Source organism: Pygoscelis adeliae, unplaced genomic scaffold (genome assembly GCF_000699105.1).
Source record: "Pygoscelis adeliae isolate BGI_AS28 unplaced genomic scaffold, ASM69910v1 Scaffold123, whole genome shotgun sequence".
NCBI lineage: Eukaryota > Metazoa > Chordata > Aves > Sphenisciformes > Spheniscidae > Pygoscelis > Pygoscelis adeliae.
The window spans coordinates 1,300,184-1,315,767 of record NW_008824650.1 but is presented as its reverse complement, the minus strand read 5'-3'; the positions used below and the strand labels follow the sequence as shown (position 1 = coordinate 1,315,767).

Sequence of the window (15,584 nt, the reverse complement as noted above, 5' to 3'; positions counted from 1 at the left end):
CCTGCGGGGTCTGTTAAGACCCCTTAATTTCAGAAGCCAAACTCTTCTTGAGAGAATTAAGAGGTTGGTGAGGTGCGGAGAAGAAACTCCTTTCTTGGACACTTGCCTGTTTCCTTCCCATCTCTGGAGCATTTTTTTGTGGGATGCAATGAAACTGCCACACACAAGTCATTGTGTCTGCTTGGGTGATTTTTATCTTTTCAAATCCTACAACATGTTTAAATCAAGATGATATCCCTACATTTAACTTCAGTTTCAAATACAAAGGGGACCTTTCTAACCCACACTCTCTCACTTTTGACATCAGAAGTGAGAGAGTCACAAAATTAAAGAGAGAATTTTGATTACAGCGGAAACATTATGGCTTGAAGCCAGTGAAAAGCAGACAGATAAACCAGCAGCATGATTCAGGAGAAGAGGTGCTTTTGTCAGTGCTTTTAAGATGCTAACATGAATTGTGCAGGGAGATTAAAAATGATCACGATAATGCAGTGGCTTTGCTGCTGGCTGGCAGTGACCCTCGTGAAATAGATCTAGGAGAAAAAAGCAATTTGTATGTCAGTTGGTTTTGCTTTTTTTTTTTGAGTGGGAACATGGATGTCTCAGTTCCATTGTGTAATTCACTTACTGAGTCTCAGGATTGTATTGAATTAAGGATATTTCTTTCAAATGAAAAATGAGCAAGAAAGTGTTCTTTCGATACAAGGAGTCATGCTCTTGTGGTGTTGTGCCACAGTTAACGCAGCCCAGTATGGGAAAGAAAGTTGGCATCTTGCTTTCCCGAGGAAAAATGACTTACTGTTTGTCGGTTGTGTTTACTGCCGCCCAGAAAGTTTTGAAAATGAAAATAAACGACTTTGCAAAGCTCTTTGTAATGTGCTGTGAGAACCCTAGTAAAAATAGAAATCAGTTAAAACAGACCAAGCATGACTGGTAAACCTTTGGAGACCTTGGAGTCACTTTGCCTGACAGCAGCACGCGGTGCTGAGCCAGCCCACTGGCATCTCATGCCAAAAGCCCGAGTACCCTTCGAAGAGCTGTAATTCTTCAAACTACAGTTTTCCTAAGCTAGAGCTGGACAAGGGCCAGGGGCAATTAAGACTTTTTTTAAACTTCATGAACATCAAATCAGGATATTCATGAAGTGATTTCTGGTTCAAGAATATCTGAGAAAAGCCTGAGCAAATCCTATTAGGAGAACTGAGATGTCTCCCAGCTATTCTGAGGACAGTCTCACAGCCTGTGGACTCTGCTCCCTGCCTCATCATCCAAGCAACGCTCACGAAAGTCAGCACAGGTTGCTGCTAGCCAGAAAGAAATAATTAACATTATAAAAATGGAAAAGACAGATGTCCTTTCACTGTTGTGCCCCTTGCTCCTTACTTCTGCATGAGTAACTGTTGTGGTTTAACCTCAGTCGGCAACTGAGTACCACACAGCCTCTCGCTCACTCCTCCCCCCCCACCCCGGTGGGATGGGGGAGAGAATTGGAAGAGTAGGAGTGAGAAAAACTCGTGGGTTGAGATAAAAAGTTTAATAATTGAAATAAAATAATAATATCAATAATAATAATAATGTAGTAGTAGTAGTAATAATAATAATAATAATACACAAAGCAAGTGATGCACAGTACAATTGCTCACCACCTGCCGACCGATGCCCAGCCAGTCCCCGAGCAGCGATCACCCCCCCCGTCCAGCTTTCCCCAGTTTATGTACTGAGCGTGACGTCCCATGGTATGGAATGTCCCTTTGGCCAGTTTGGCTGTGCCCCCTCCCAGCTTCTTGTGCACCTCCAGCCTTCTCAGTCGGTAGAGCATGGGAAACTGAAAAGTCCTTGGCCAGTGTAAGCACTGCTTAACAACAACTAAAACATCGGTATGTTATCAACTTTGTTCTCCTCCTAAATCCAAAACACAGCACTGTACCAGCTACTAGGAAGGAAATTAACTCTATCCCTGCCAAAACCAGGACGGTAACAGTATAAGCTCAAGCAAACAATTTTCCTTAAGAGTAAGAGTTGCAGAACTGGGGGTGAGTTGGGAACTGTAGCTTAGGTTTAGGATTTGGGCTTCAGATGGAGTTTAGGGTTGCATTTGTACGGTGAAGTAACCTGGAGGGGTGCAGGGGACCAAGCATAAGTGATCACTGCTGTGGTTTGTTAGCATGCTCCCAGGCATGGTTTTGGCCCATTACTAGCAGGACTGTCCCAGGAATGCTGCAGCAAAGCCTGGGGTTCAGAGTGGGCCAGGGACTGTTTTGGTAAAGAAGTTGTGATACGGTCATGCTGCACTGCAGTGCAAGAGGGTTTGGCTGTTGTGGGTGAGAGGTGTGCTCTGCCAATTCCCCTTGAGACCAGAGAACAGGTTTTGGTTTGCTTTTATTCACTGGTTTGTATTTACTAATGAAACCAGGAATGAAAGATTCAGGAGATGAGAAGAAGGGGAGAGAGACTAAGCAAAAAGATCTTGGCTGTACAGGCTGGGGAGAAGGGGATTTAGCTGGGAGAGAAAAGCCTTCATTCTGCATCCTACTCCAAGAACTCCTAATGTCTTTTCATTTAAAAGCATTGTGTAAAATACAGGCCCACACTTACACGTTGTTTCTCCATTGCTCAACATCATTGTAAAAATTTGTATCAAAGAAGAATATTCCTTCTATAATTTTCCATTAAAATCTTGGCTACATACTACAGATGGAAACACAGCATTAGAGGCCCACGCATCAAATATGACTTGAATGTATTGGCTTTTGATCCTAGAAACAACAGAAAATTAAGATTCTCTTAACGGTAAAATTATAAAATAATTAGCATCTTAATATAAATATTGCTAGAATAATGAATAATGCAATTGTATTGTCTTTGAAACATCCATACACCAAACAATTTGTATTTTCCAAAACAATAAATGATTGCGGCTTGAAATAAAAGTTGTGTAAAAGATGTATAAAAGTAATCTGTGAATTTTAGCATTCAGAATAACTCTGGAGTTTGCATTTTACACACCTCCTACACTATACTTTGATTTTAATAGAATACTCAGCTGCTTGAGAAATCCAGCACCATAATCTGATTAATTTATGATGTACGGAAAAGATTAAAGGACTCAGGCGTACTACTAAAAATGTTGTTATTGACCTCAATAAGTGTGGGTACTGGCTTGAAACGGGGAGGAACTTTTCTCTTTTGTGAGATTCTACTGGCTTATTTAAGGGATACTTTTTTTTCTGCTGAACTCAACTTTTATGTAAAACACACATCGCTCGAGTCCCACGGAGGACAGAAATATGTGATTTTTACTGGTTCTTTACTAAATTCAGAGAGTGTTTTAGTGAGCACACAAAATAGATCTTATCATCACATATTCGTTAGTTTGGACAGTTTTCTTTGTTCAGTAAGTAAAAGCATTTTACATTGTGTCTCATCATGAAGGTTTGTTAATTTTCATTACTTCTGAAATCCCATTATTATGGGCTCTGATCAAATGTTCTCTCCCCAAAAAACCCCTCTGAATTGCCACTGCAGCCTCCTCCTCCCTGCAGTGCCATCCCACGCCATCCTCTTGCCCCTTGGTCTGTCCGTGTCCCTCACTTCCCCATGTAACTCTGGGACTCGGAGGGTCAATCCTGTCTCTGACCGGGTTTGCTCAGCTGCTCCCACGGCCGCAGGACCTTCAGGAGCTGTCACCTTGCAACCCTCATGCCAGCCAGGGACCGCATCTGAAATCCCATCATCCTGTAAGAAGTGATGATGAAAGAAATGAATTTGGAACAAAAAGCAGCTGATGTAATTCAGATAGTAATGGTAGATGGTGGTTGGCATGGTAGGTTGTACTGAGAGTGCTTCTCTCTTTCTTTCTGATTTTTTATTTCTCTATACATGCATGAAGCTTTGCTGTGTGTTAATGAGAGTTACGTATGTCGACCAACGGAGGAGCGACCCTCCCCTAGCCCCCAGCTGCTTTAATTCACACATGAATTCATATAATAATTACTGTATCGCAGAAGTGTTTGCAAGTAACCTGGCACGGTAATTTTTACTTTCTTAGCACACTGTGCAATTTCTGCATCCTGAGTTTGATGGACACCTCAGGAGAGTGCAAAATGAAATTGATAAACCAATTTTCTTCCCCCCTGCTGGACACACCTTTTTCGTATTCCTCTTCCCACTGTCTCTGCAGTGTGGTGACCTCAAAACTTGGCTGTCTTAGTGGCTGTTTCTCACACTGTTCCCAAACAAATTATTTAGGAATTAAATTTTGTTCACCTCATGTTTTCCTTCCTGTACCATTTAGAAACAAATTATTTTCAAACTAGATTACAGAAAAAAAAATGCCTAGGAGTTAATAAAACACAATATTAAACAGAATTTCTAATGCTCTCTTTCTACCCAGGGAGATTAAACACCTCACTACTTCCCTTATCATAAATTCTTCCTTGGTGTTCAGAGTCATAAATTGAATGATATTTTCTTTTTTCCTGAAATATAGTTTCACTAAAAATTGTAATTGCCTTTTTACAAATGTAAGCAGAATGGCATTTTGTTGGAATTAGGGGAGACAACAAAGCTGAGAGGTGGTTTCTCCAGGCTCTCAAATCTTGCAGAGAAGCTTCTTTTCCCATTTCTTGAGATCGTAATTCTTCAAGAAATAGAGTAGAGAGATGTCATCCTAGCATGCCTTGGCAACATCACCTTTTGCAGATGCTTTCTGCATGGGTATGAACTGTTTCAAGGCTTGTGTGTGTGTTGTATCTCAGGAGACAGGCTGTCAGAGCATTATTGTGGAAAAACTGGAGCTAAACAGGTGCTGTGGCATAGAGGGGTCCTGAGATCAGTGATATAATCTGTGGCATTTGGGCTTGCCAAGCCTTTTCACAGTTCTGATGGTAACACAGACTCTTATGGAATAAAATTCCAAGTGTCAAACCAAGTTTTACTGGTGCCATGGCAGATATTTCACCTGAGGAGATGATTTGGTTCTGTTTTAGTGGATAAATGTGTGTGCTTATATCGAACACTGAAATAAAATCAAAGAAATGCTGTTGATTTTATGGGCTCTGTCACTATTGGGAATGGATCTTCAATTACGACTTGAATTACAGTAGCAGCTAAGGGCCCCTGTGAGGATTTGCAGTCCCACTGCGCCAGGCGCTATAAAACCAGCTAGGTTACAGCAGATGACTGAACCAAACTGATGGTGGGAAAGTGAAGATTAATAAGATGACATTAAATCAAGACCATCACAGTGCTTGGCTAAAAGTATCTCTAATCATGTATGTTGTGTGTCGTGCACACGTACAATATTGCCATCTCATTTCTCCTGGCCGTGAGTCGGAAGATGGCCATGCCCTTGGCTGGAGCCACGCTTGGTGCAACAGGTCCAGCTGGTGTTCGCAGCTTGAATTTTTGTCACCTTGAGCACAGGCTCCTGGCAGGATTTCAAAGTCCATGTTCCCAACTTCTAATTTACTTTGGAAATTCCGTGTAGTCACTTTGTCCCTAAGCACTAGGAATAATTTGGGAATGCTTCAAATGGTGACGCTGCTTATTTATTTGTTGTAAAGGGATAGGAGGATGTTGCAGTGTGGTTACTATACTTGGGTACAAAAGTCATGTGAGATGCCAGTTCAAAATATAGAGATGCTAAATTAATCTTTTAGTGCTGCTAGGTCTGGAGGGGATCCAAAACTGTTTCATCATAATACTCATAAAAATGATGGGAAGTTATTAAATATCCATTTCTGCAATACAGTACAACTAGGAATCCCAGATATTACTGTATTTAGTTCTTTTTACAGATTTTTTTTAAATTAGAAGTAGCACCGGGTTTCATTTCTAGCTGACACAGACTGGCTTTGCTCCAGTGGAGCCAATGATCTGTGTCAGTCATTGCTAGCTGAGGATCCGGTGCCTTCTGCTCTAAAACTGTGGAAGACCCATCATCTGTTAAAGCTAACAGTTAGGTGTAAGGTGCAGATGGCATTCATTTTCTCCTATTGGCTTTCTAATAGAAACATGTAAGACTGAAAGCTCTATCAAAGCATAAAACATGCAAGGTTTATCTTTACAAAGGGCTGAGTGTTATGGATACAGACTTTTCCTCGCTCACTCTCAAACACTCCATTAATGCCCAACCTCAAAGCATTTGTGTACGCGCACTTTGCAGAAAATTGTGAGAGGAGATGGAGCTACAGGGCCAAAAGGAGTGGCTTTAGGGCATTCATAAAGGAGCCTCCCAGAAATGCAGGGCAGGATAGTGCGTTGCATTGTGTGCAGGGTAAAAGATTTTTCTCATGATCCTGGGGAGGAGACAGCAAAGATGTTAACTGTTATTAAGTCATTGCTCCCTATTAGTAAAAGCATTTATTATCAACAGAAGATGAAGAAAAACATAACGTAGCTGTCTTTCATCACCGCAACAGGCAGGATGGTTTTATCCCTCTGAATCTTTCTGTTGGGGTTTTGCAGGAAAGCCCACATACATGCCATGCCTCATTTGTAAAAACAGACCAAGTTTTTATTCCTCTCACTCTACAGTGTCACCTTTAGCATCTGAACAACTGAGTTTACTGTAGCCTCAGGCTCTCTGAGACTATCTGCAAACCGATTGCTATTCAGCATCACACTTCAGCTGGAGCACAGCTCAGGGTGGTCTGCAGCAGCAGGAGGAGAGGGAGGCGAGTGGGGAGGAGAAGGAAAGGAAACAAAATAAATTTTAAAAAACCCAAACAAAAGTAACTCAGCTTTAATTCAGAAGTGAGAAGGATGCAGTTACATGCTTATTATTGTTTATCCGTATTATGATACTGCCTAAGTTCTTTAGTGACTGAGGTTTCCACTGTGCCAGGCAGGGTACTGAACGTGATTCCTGCCCACAAAGAACCTCCATCCCAAATTTAAGGCAGGAGAGCGGCAGAGGATCCAGACAGGCGGAGGAGTGCATGAGACAGTAAGGCAGTATCGATCAGCAATATAACCAGAGGTCTCAGCAAACCTCCTGCTGTAACCACTGCAATGCATCTAGTTTACTGCCATTATCGTTGCAATTACTCTTTATTTTTTGCAACACAAGGTTAATAATCTAACTGTATGGGTTACCTACTCTTTATTTCATTTGTTGTACTGTTTAGCAGTTATAATCTGCAGCAATTTTGTATTATAAAGGACTAATTAACAGCAAGATTATTTTTCCACTGAACGTCATAGAATTTTTTTGCCAGGGACAACAGTGTTCCTATACCTTAATTCCTCAGCAAAGTTTTTATTCTGGCCCATGTTCTGAAACTGGTGAGCTGACTTGCCAGAGACATTGCACTCACTATGTTACGTCATCAGGCAAAAGTTTTAATTCAGAACAAGGTAGCGTGAGGTGAAGATAGAGTACATATTCCTCAATTATCTGTGTGTTGACAAGCTTACTAGAAGATGTTTCATTTACTGTGTTTGTGAGTGTGTAGTATTTCAGGTTACTTAGTTAAAATTTAGAAGCAAATCAAAAAAAGCAAGAAGCAGAGCTTGCAAGAATGGCAGGTATGGAAACCATACAAAACCTTGCTATAAACCCCATCCTGCTACCTCTGAAGCCAATAAGGGATCTTGCACCTGCTTTTGTTTCATACCATTAATTTCTTAGTTTTTTCCTTTTTTTTTCTTTTTCTTTTTTTTTTTTCTGATTTACACTGGCATAACTGAGAGGAGAGCTCAGTCTTCTGTCTGCAGCCGTGGCCCAGTGTCACCTGCTTCAGCAAGGGCCCTCGCATACAGCGCATGTCTCTGGAATGTATATATTCCAGTATAATACACCTAGGTTTTGTTGTTATTGCACAAAAGCGGCAACTCCGTGTTGAAAAGGACTAAAAGGCCCACCATGACCATCCCTCTATTGATCCTTCAGAGATTTTGGTCCAGGATGTATAGCTTTTATTAAATAATACCAATACTTGACAAGTGATGTCTATATTGTCCTTTCATTTAGCAATATAGACATGGCTATTAGAAAAAAAAAAAAGAAGTTGTGGGTGATGAGTTTTTGTTTCAAGAAGCTATTATATTATTCTAATGTGGCCACCATGCTGGCAGACTGTTGGCAGGTTTCACATAAACATGCCAGAAATAATTTTGTTGACAGCATCTTGGATTGGAGCACATCCAGCCTTCATCCATAACATGTCAGTACAGTGATTCTTTCACAGGCAGGAAAATATGTCATCACAGATCTGTATTTTAGTCTTAAAATACTGTAGATGTCTGGATTTACGGCTTCAAAGTCAACTTCACAGGTTGGTAGCATTATTTTGCAATCATAAATGAAGATGAAAGTGATAACATTTACAGTTTTTAATATGCAGCATCAATGAAGTGTGCTTATGTTAAAACCTGTGGTAACATCTGTTTTACTTTCCTAATCCAAAATCAATTAAGGTTTTATGTAAGAGAAAGAAGGGGGTGGAAAACAAACAGCAAAGGAAAAAAGGAGAAAAAACAGGCTGAAGGGCTGGAGCTTGCTTGCAGAGGTCATGCAGGCGTTGTGTTAGTTCTTCATGAGAAGCAGAGAGCAGGTGACTCCTACCGATGAGTGACTTTGTTTTAATGTTTCCTTTTATGCTGTTTTCAGTAGAATCATTTCGTCAGAGCAGAAATTGCGCGTGCTTGGTTTATTTCCATATGCTCAGATTTCAGTATTAAAACCAAAGTGGTATCTTTAGGATTAACAGCCATGGTTCACAAAAGGTATCTGCTTGCTGGTTGGTTTAGATCTCTGTGTTTACATCTGCAAGCTGGGATCTTTCAGGAATGGGCAAATTATAGCTTTGTGCTGTGCATTGGAAACAAACCCTTTGAGGTGCCACTTCAAGAATATTATTTATGTGCTTGAATCTGTACCTGCCTAAGGCTTAATTAGACACCTCCTGGCTTTGGTGCCAAGCACAGAAGCTTTCCTGAGCAATGTGAATAGGCAGCTGATGTCCGCTTGTGGGAACTCCTGTTGAAGAGGTGGGAGTTTGCTGCCAAAGGCATGGGGTATCGTGGACCAGTGGTGAGGCTGTAATCTCCTGGAAGTAAAAGCTGGTCACAGTGACACAGCAGCATCCCTTGGAATTAACAGAAATACAGATAGGAAAGATCTAAGACGTCGGTGGTAGCATATATACGGTACGATGTGTGTGCAGCAGATTTACTGTAAGTGATTCCATCGAAAGAGACTTCAGATGACCAAGAAGAATAAAAAAGCTGCTTTCCAAACCTGTGCTGAATAGAACTGTTCACCTTTCTTTGAAATGTCATTTATCTCTTCTTGCTTTTTATCAGGGCAAATTTCCTGATGGAGTTTTGAAAATAAAGTGAAAACGTTCCTTTCTGCTTCCTTGCAGTGCATTAAACCCCAAAGTTTTGCTTATGAATAGCTTTCCTCCTCTTGATACACTAGAAATTCCCAGTCTTTTTTGTTGTGATTTTGCTCAAATATTGATTGGATGACTGAAGAATTAATGGGATTATGGTGTGATAATAGATTCAGTGGAAGTATTGATATACTGAAAGCTTAAGCACGTTTGTGGATTTCTATCACACTGGGACCCATTGATGGGGAAACCTCACTTAATGCGAGGTTTTATTAAGCTTTTGAACTACATCTGGGTTTGTAGATCTAATTCAAGTCTGTGAACTACTTTTTTCAATTTTAAAACTTCTGACCATTAGGGGGGGAGAGGGTTGTTAGATTATTTTCAGGAATGTGACTGTTGCCATCAGTCCTGTAGTGCTGCCTGCGTCTTACCTCTGTCCTTCGGATACCGTTAGGGCTTGGCTGGGTAGAAGCACCGTGGTTTCTCAGCTGCTTCTCCTCAGTTCTCCTGTCATCCCTTTAGGTCCCACTGTGCCCTGCTGTGAACGGAAGAATATTTCTGCCACTTACTAACAAGACCTGGATTCTTTTCCTGGCTTTATTTCTCAATTTGTATGTGACCCTGGGAAAGTCACAGACTCTCTTTTGAGCCTATTTGCATCACCTAAAAAATGGGGACCATAACAGTTTCCTAAAAAAGGTGTTAGAAGACTAAATTAACATTTGTATTCGTGCTTAGGGTGAAGACGCTATAAAAATGCAAGTATTTGTATTCTTTCTGTTTGCTTGTTGGCGAAATTGCATTTCTCAAGGCTCCTGACCTACTTTTCAGATTTTTCTTTGGTAAGAATAATAAACTATAAATTTGTTCCTTCTAATTATTTTTCATTTCCAATAGAAAGCCAAGTGCAAATGAGGGAAGACAAGAAGGGGAGGGGTGCTAACCTCTACCCTTCTTTGCCAGAAGGAAGAGAACCATTGTGTCTTTTCCAGAAGTAGAATAAACAATGAAATACAGATGCTAACTCAGGTGTTTAATGCCTCAAACCTGGCTTTACATTGCAGATTTATAGCCTTTGTAATGGATAGATCCCCAAACATATAGGAAGAAAGTCTCAACATTATCTTTTTCTGTGAAATGGATTCTTGATATGGGAAAAGTTGAAAAATATTTTCTAGTGTTTTCTGAAATCAAAACTGTGAGGTTTGCCTGACCTCCCAGTTCAGACCATGTTGCTCTGTATGACAAAGTTATCGTAAATGAAACAAACTCTCTGAATTACAGAAGAACTTAGTCTATTATGAAGCTTTTTATTTTCCTGAAGAAAGGAAGAAAGAAGAATCTTTAAAGAAGTACCAGCAGGTCTGCCTTAGACCCACGATCCCTCATAATAAAGGAAATGAGGCAAAAAATCTAAACTGGTGAGGTTGACAAGGAGGAGGAGCATCCAGAGTCATTCTGGCTGTGAGGCCAGATCCCTTGATTGAATTCAGCCTGCCAGGAAAGTGGAGTGCACTGATATTTCATACAGTTCCTGGGGATGCTTCAATGCGTGCATGAAATGCGTGCATGAAATCACATTTAATGCACAGTGCTAAGGGGAATCTGGCAAAAAGTATGAAGGGGATACAGTGCAGTAAATATTTAAGATCTTGTGAATGCGAACACAGCACTTCATAAAAACCTCAGTCTCGAGAGCAGGGGTGCTGTATACATCATAGACAGAACATATGGTACAACCGCAGTGAAGTCAAAGCTAATCAGTGAATAGTGATGGCGCTTTTATTCTAAAGTTTTAAGGACGTGATTAAATTTAATGTATATGCTAGATGTGAAGCCGATCTTCATGTCCTTAGACCTACCAACCTAGGAATGCATGCAAGATGGCCTGCGAGATGTGATGTTTTCTGGGAAGGCAGAAAAGTTCACCATGGGGATATCCTTATTGATTTTTATCTCCGTACATGCCCCTGTGAATTATTTATCTTCCTGTATTCTTCTCTGGCATCTTATTGTAAAAGTCTCTTGAAAGTTACTGTAAAGCTCTTTATTCCCAGACTTAATGAGGGTTGGTAGGAAATTGGCTTTTGATAAGTGAGTTTGGATGAGTGCTGGTGTGGGCCGCTGGTGTCCGTTATGCGAGGAGGCGGTGGGAAGTGTGGGATGCTACTGAGCATCCTATGGGTGCATTGCATTTATTCATTGTATACTCTGACTTGGGACGGATTCAAATGTACTGCAATGTATTATAATGGCATGAATTGTATTTGGCTTATGGGCTTCACCCACCATGGTTGCGGGGTGCATGGTGTGGTTCTGCGGACATACGTTGCTGTTTGGATTCTGTTGTTTGTTCCCTTGTCTAAGTGCCTTTTCTAAATGTTCGTTTTCCTTTGATGTTTCTAGGAGCTGGTGGGGAGTAATCCTCCTCAAAGAAACTGGAAAGGAATTGCAATTGCCTTGCTTGTTATTCTTGTTATCTGCTCTCTGATTGTCACCTCTGTTATACTCCTGACACCAGGTATTTATAACCTTTAGCTCACTTCCATTCTGTTTTTCTTCTGTAATTTTACATTTCCAAGGGTAAAGGGATTGCAAACTGACTGCAAAATCAACATCAAAAGAATTATCCTTCCTGTTCTTTAGCTTGATGTGAGCTGAGTTCAAGGCCATTCTTAGACAGATTGTTTTAGAGTTTTATATTTCTATTCAAAGATCAGGGCTGCTGAGCTGAAGGTACAAGGGTGAAACTTGGTTGGCTAAACATAGATGGGAAGTGTCATTTAGATGTGCCAGGCTATGAGAGACATCTACATACGGCAGTCAGGACACAGGACTTCCTGAAGTTCATGCCCACATGGAGCAGCAGCCACTAGTCGGGTGGCATATCCTAGAGCATCTAAAATGGCATTAGATGCCATTAGATGCCTGCTTAGGCATCTAAATCCCATCCCGTTCAGCTGTATTGATTTTTAAATCAGACCATAGTGTTCCAGCTTTACAAAGGAATTCCAAATAACTATGTGCCAGATAGCACTTAAGCACAGCAAATAATAATGAGTAACTCCCCAATAAGAGATTCTTTAAATTAATCCCCTTACCAAGTTTCAACAAAGTTCTGTGCATGTAGCCTCTGTAAATTACTTCTCTTACAGTAGCTGCTGAGGTGGTAGGCTTGAATTTTAATGTATATCATTATGATTATTGATTATTACATATTTATTCAGCCCTGTAAATTTCCATGACTACTTACGGAGTAGAAATAATGTGCTTTTGCGGCTCTGAGAAGCTTGTGATCTGAATATGAAAAGACAAATGAATGAGAGACGAGACATAGAAAAGAGAATTCAGTGTCAGAAAGGGTGAGCAGCTACAAAATACAGGTGAAGGCAGAAGGTTCCCTGCAGAGGGACGTAGAGGAGAAGAAAAGGGGCTCCTTCTTGGATGAGTACATGAGAGTGACTCTAGGGGACAGCAGGACAGAGAGCACAGAGCTGAGGAGGGGAACAGAGGCAGGGCAGAAATGAAACGGTAGGAAATGGAAGAACGCAAGACAGTGACGTGGAAAAATGAGATGGAAGTTGTGGGGCAGACATTTCTAGCTCGTAGCGTGGGAGCTGACATGCAGTTCAGCAGATCTGGGCCATCTTCCCTGACACAATTCTTATCCCACAGTCCTGCTGTATGGTAGACTGGAGACAGTGATAAATCAAGAAATACAGGACTCCACTGATTTAATTTGAAAATGAGTGAAACAATCACTACGTTATCCTTCTGGTTATTTAGTATCATGCCATGTTCAGTTTATTTCATGTTATCCTGAAGTTTTCAATGTAAATGTAAGTAGCTAATGGTCATGCCAGAGTAATTAAGTAATTAAATTAATTAAGGTTAAACTTAATTAAGGATCATTTTTTAAATTACTTTCGCTAGGGTTCTGATTTAACACCTTTGGACAGTGCAGTTGATCTCTGACATGTTTTGGGGCATGGTCTGTGGACTGTACTTACATCAGGCACCATTTATTTGCAGTGACAAATACCGTCCCTTACCCATTAGGTATGGAAATGTCGCCTTCTATTTTACAGAAGTGCAGTCCCAGACTTTTAAAAAATGCACACGGAAGCCTAGATTCCTAAACCCATACTGTGGGCTTCAAGAAGCTGTCAGTGGCTCGCACTGCATAGATGAGACCATGGGTGCCACTTGCATTGAAGAGCAGGGTTGCACATAGATGGATACATGGGGAGAAGCATAAACATGCCTGTACAGTCCTAAATACAGTCTCAGTCACAAGTCTTTCCTTTTACAAGACCACTTATAATAATGATTTCTTTATAAGGATGGTCAGAATGATATCTGGTGAGGACTTAGCAGCTCTGGTTTCAATTCTGGGGTCTACTACAGACCTCATTTAGGACTTCTGAACCCTACTCCCACCTCTCCATAAGAAAATCATACATAAAATCAGTAATGACTATTACAGCTATAGATACTGCAGTGCTGTTGTCCAAGTAAGTGCCTAGACAGAAAAGGTGTACTGGGCATGTTTGTATGCATACATATGTATACACATAAATCACACAGTTATTAGTATGCCATTAGCAACAACTCCAAATAGCACCTTTGAGAGAGTCTCTGTGCTTAAAACTTAGGAATATGCAAAGTCATTTTCTATGCTAAAGTTTCCATTCATGTTTTTTGAGATTTCTAATTACCTGATTTGCTAAAACTGGGTTTGGGTTGTTTTTTTTTCCCCTGCTGATGTTTCAGAACTGTGTCCTACATGCAAATACAAAAACTCTGAGCTCAATACTGCTTCTGTTTTTATTATGGATCCAGACTGCTTCATGGTGAGACTCTGCCAAGGGTAAAATAGACAGCTTAGGTTGCTGCTGTGGCTTGGCAGCAGCTGAGTTCAGTCTTCTCTTGGGACACGGGCCCTGGAGCGTGTTACGAGGATGCACTATGGTACAGGGTAACAGGAGGCTCATTTCACAGACGTTCCCCACCAGCCAGTGCTAAGTGACACACTGAGGCTGGCTTGACAAACGTAAAAAGTATTACATTGCTAATCCTGAGTGGGGATAGCACGTCCCAACAAGGCAGGAGTGGGAAAGATAGAGGAGCCTGTCCAAAAGGAGAAGCAGATTCTGCATTTACCTGCCATAAAATAGTTCACTGGAAGAAGAAATGTTTACCCTTTGGTAGTCAAGCTGAAAAATAAGTGATGGATATTTGAACAAGAGGAGAGGAAGGGACAGAGGATCGTGAAAGAAGGAGGAGAAGCAGTTTTGTGGATGTTCATGGGATGGGGAGTTGCTGCCAAATGTGAGAATGGCATAAAAAAACAAACAACAAACCTCTTCACTGGAAATGTCTCAAGCAAGGTGATGCAGTCTGGCATGGCAGAGCACAATGCTTGTAAATATTTCAAATTTTTAAAGTCTTCCTTCTGATGATAATGTCGGAGTCCAGCCTGACGCTGTCCTGCTAGTACAAATATCCTTTTGAATTTTATCTCTGAATTCCTTACTTGTACCTGTCTATCTTGGCCCTCTCCCTGGCTGGGAAACCATTCTTCTCTAAGTATTTTGCTGTTGGTTTGAAGGCCTGTTTTGCAGTACAACACCAAGGCACGCAATGCAGAGGTGCTCTAAATCCAGTGCTGAACATCATGCTATGCTATGCTATGCTATGCTATGTTTACAGAGAGTAATTTGGGGCATGTATGGGATAAAGTGCAGCATCCAGGCTTGTAGTCCATGTTCAGACAAAGAAAAGTGGTTAACTGGACCCATAACTTGCATCATGATGGTTGTATTTCCTAATACTGTGAAAGTCGGGGTAGTCTCCTGCAAAACCAAGAATGAGTGGTAGAGTGGGGAATGGGGGAGTTTTGCTTAGCAGAACAGATGCTGATTATGGTATTTAATAACTGAGGAAAAAAAGGATTTCTATATCTCTTCAAGATTCTTTTGCAAATCAGCCCGAACCTTTAAAGAAGGTTTTAACTCTGGATTCAGCTTCAGAAAGGCTGAAATCCCTACTGGTTTGGGTTTCTCAGAGGCAGGTCACTCACCCTGCTTTAAGATTAGCTCATAAACTGGGAACAATGCTCTTTGCATTCAGCAGACATTGTAATTACAATAGCAGTGTTTTATTGCTAGCTAACACTTAGGTCTTATTTTATAAAATCCTAATAAAATTTCAACATTTCTATGATTTGTATATCCTTCG

General features: G+C 40.8%; 1 protein-coding gene across 1 annotated transcript in view; it reads left to right on the top strand.

Moving 5' to 3' along the window:
• DPP6 (dipeptidyl-peptidase 6) overlaps window positions 1-15,584 on the top strand; it is a 268,280-nt gene that overhangs the window by 73,361 nt on the left and 179,335 nt on the right. Inside the window, exon 2 of the mRNA XM_009322491.1 lies at window positions 11,751-11,865. Within this exon, the coding sequence (XP_009320766.1) occupies window positions 11,751-11,865 (115 nt within the window). The remainder of the gene's footprint in view (window positions 1-11,750; window positions 11,866-15,584) is intronic.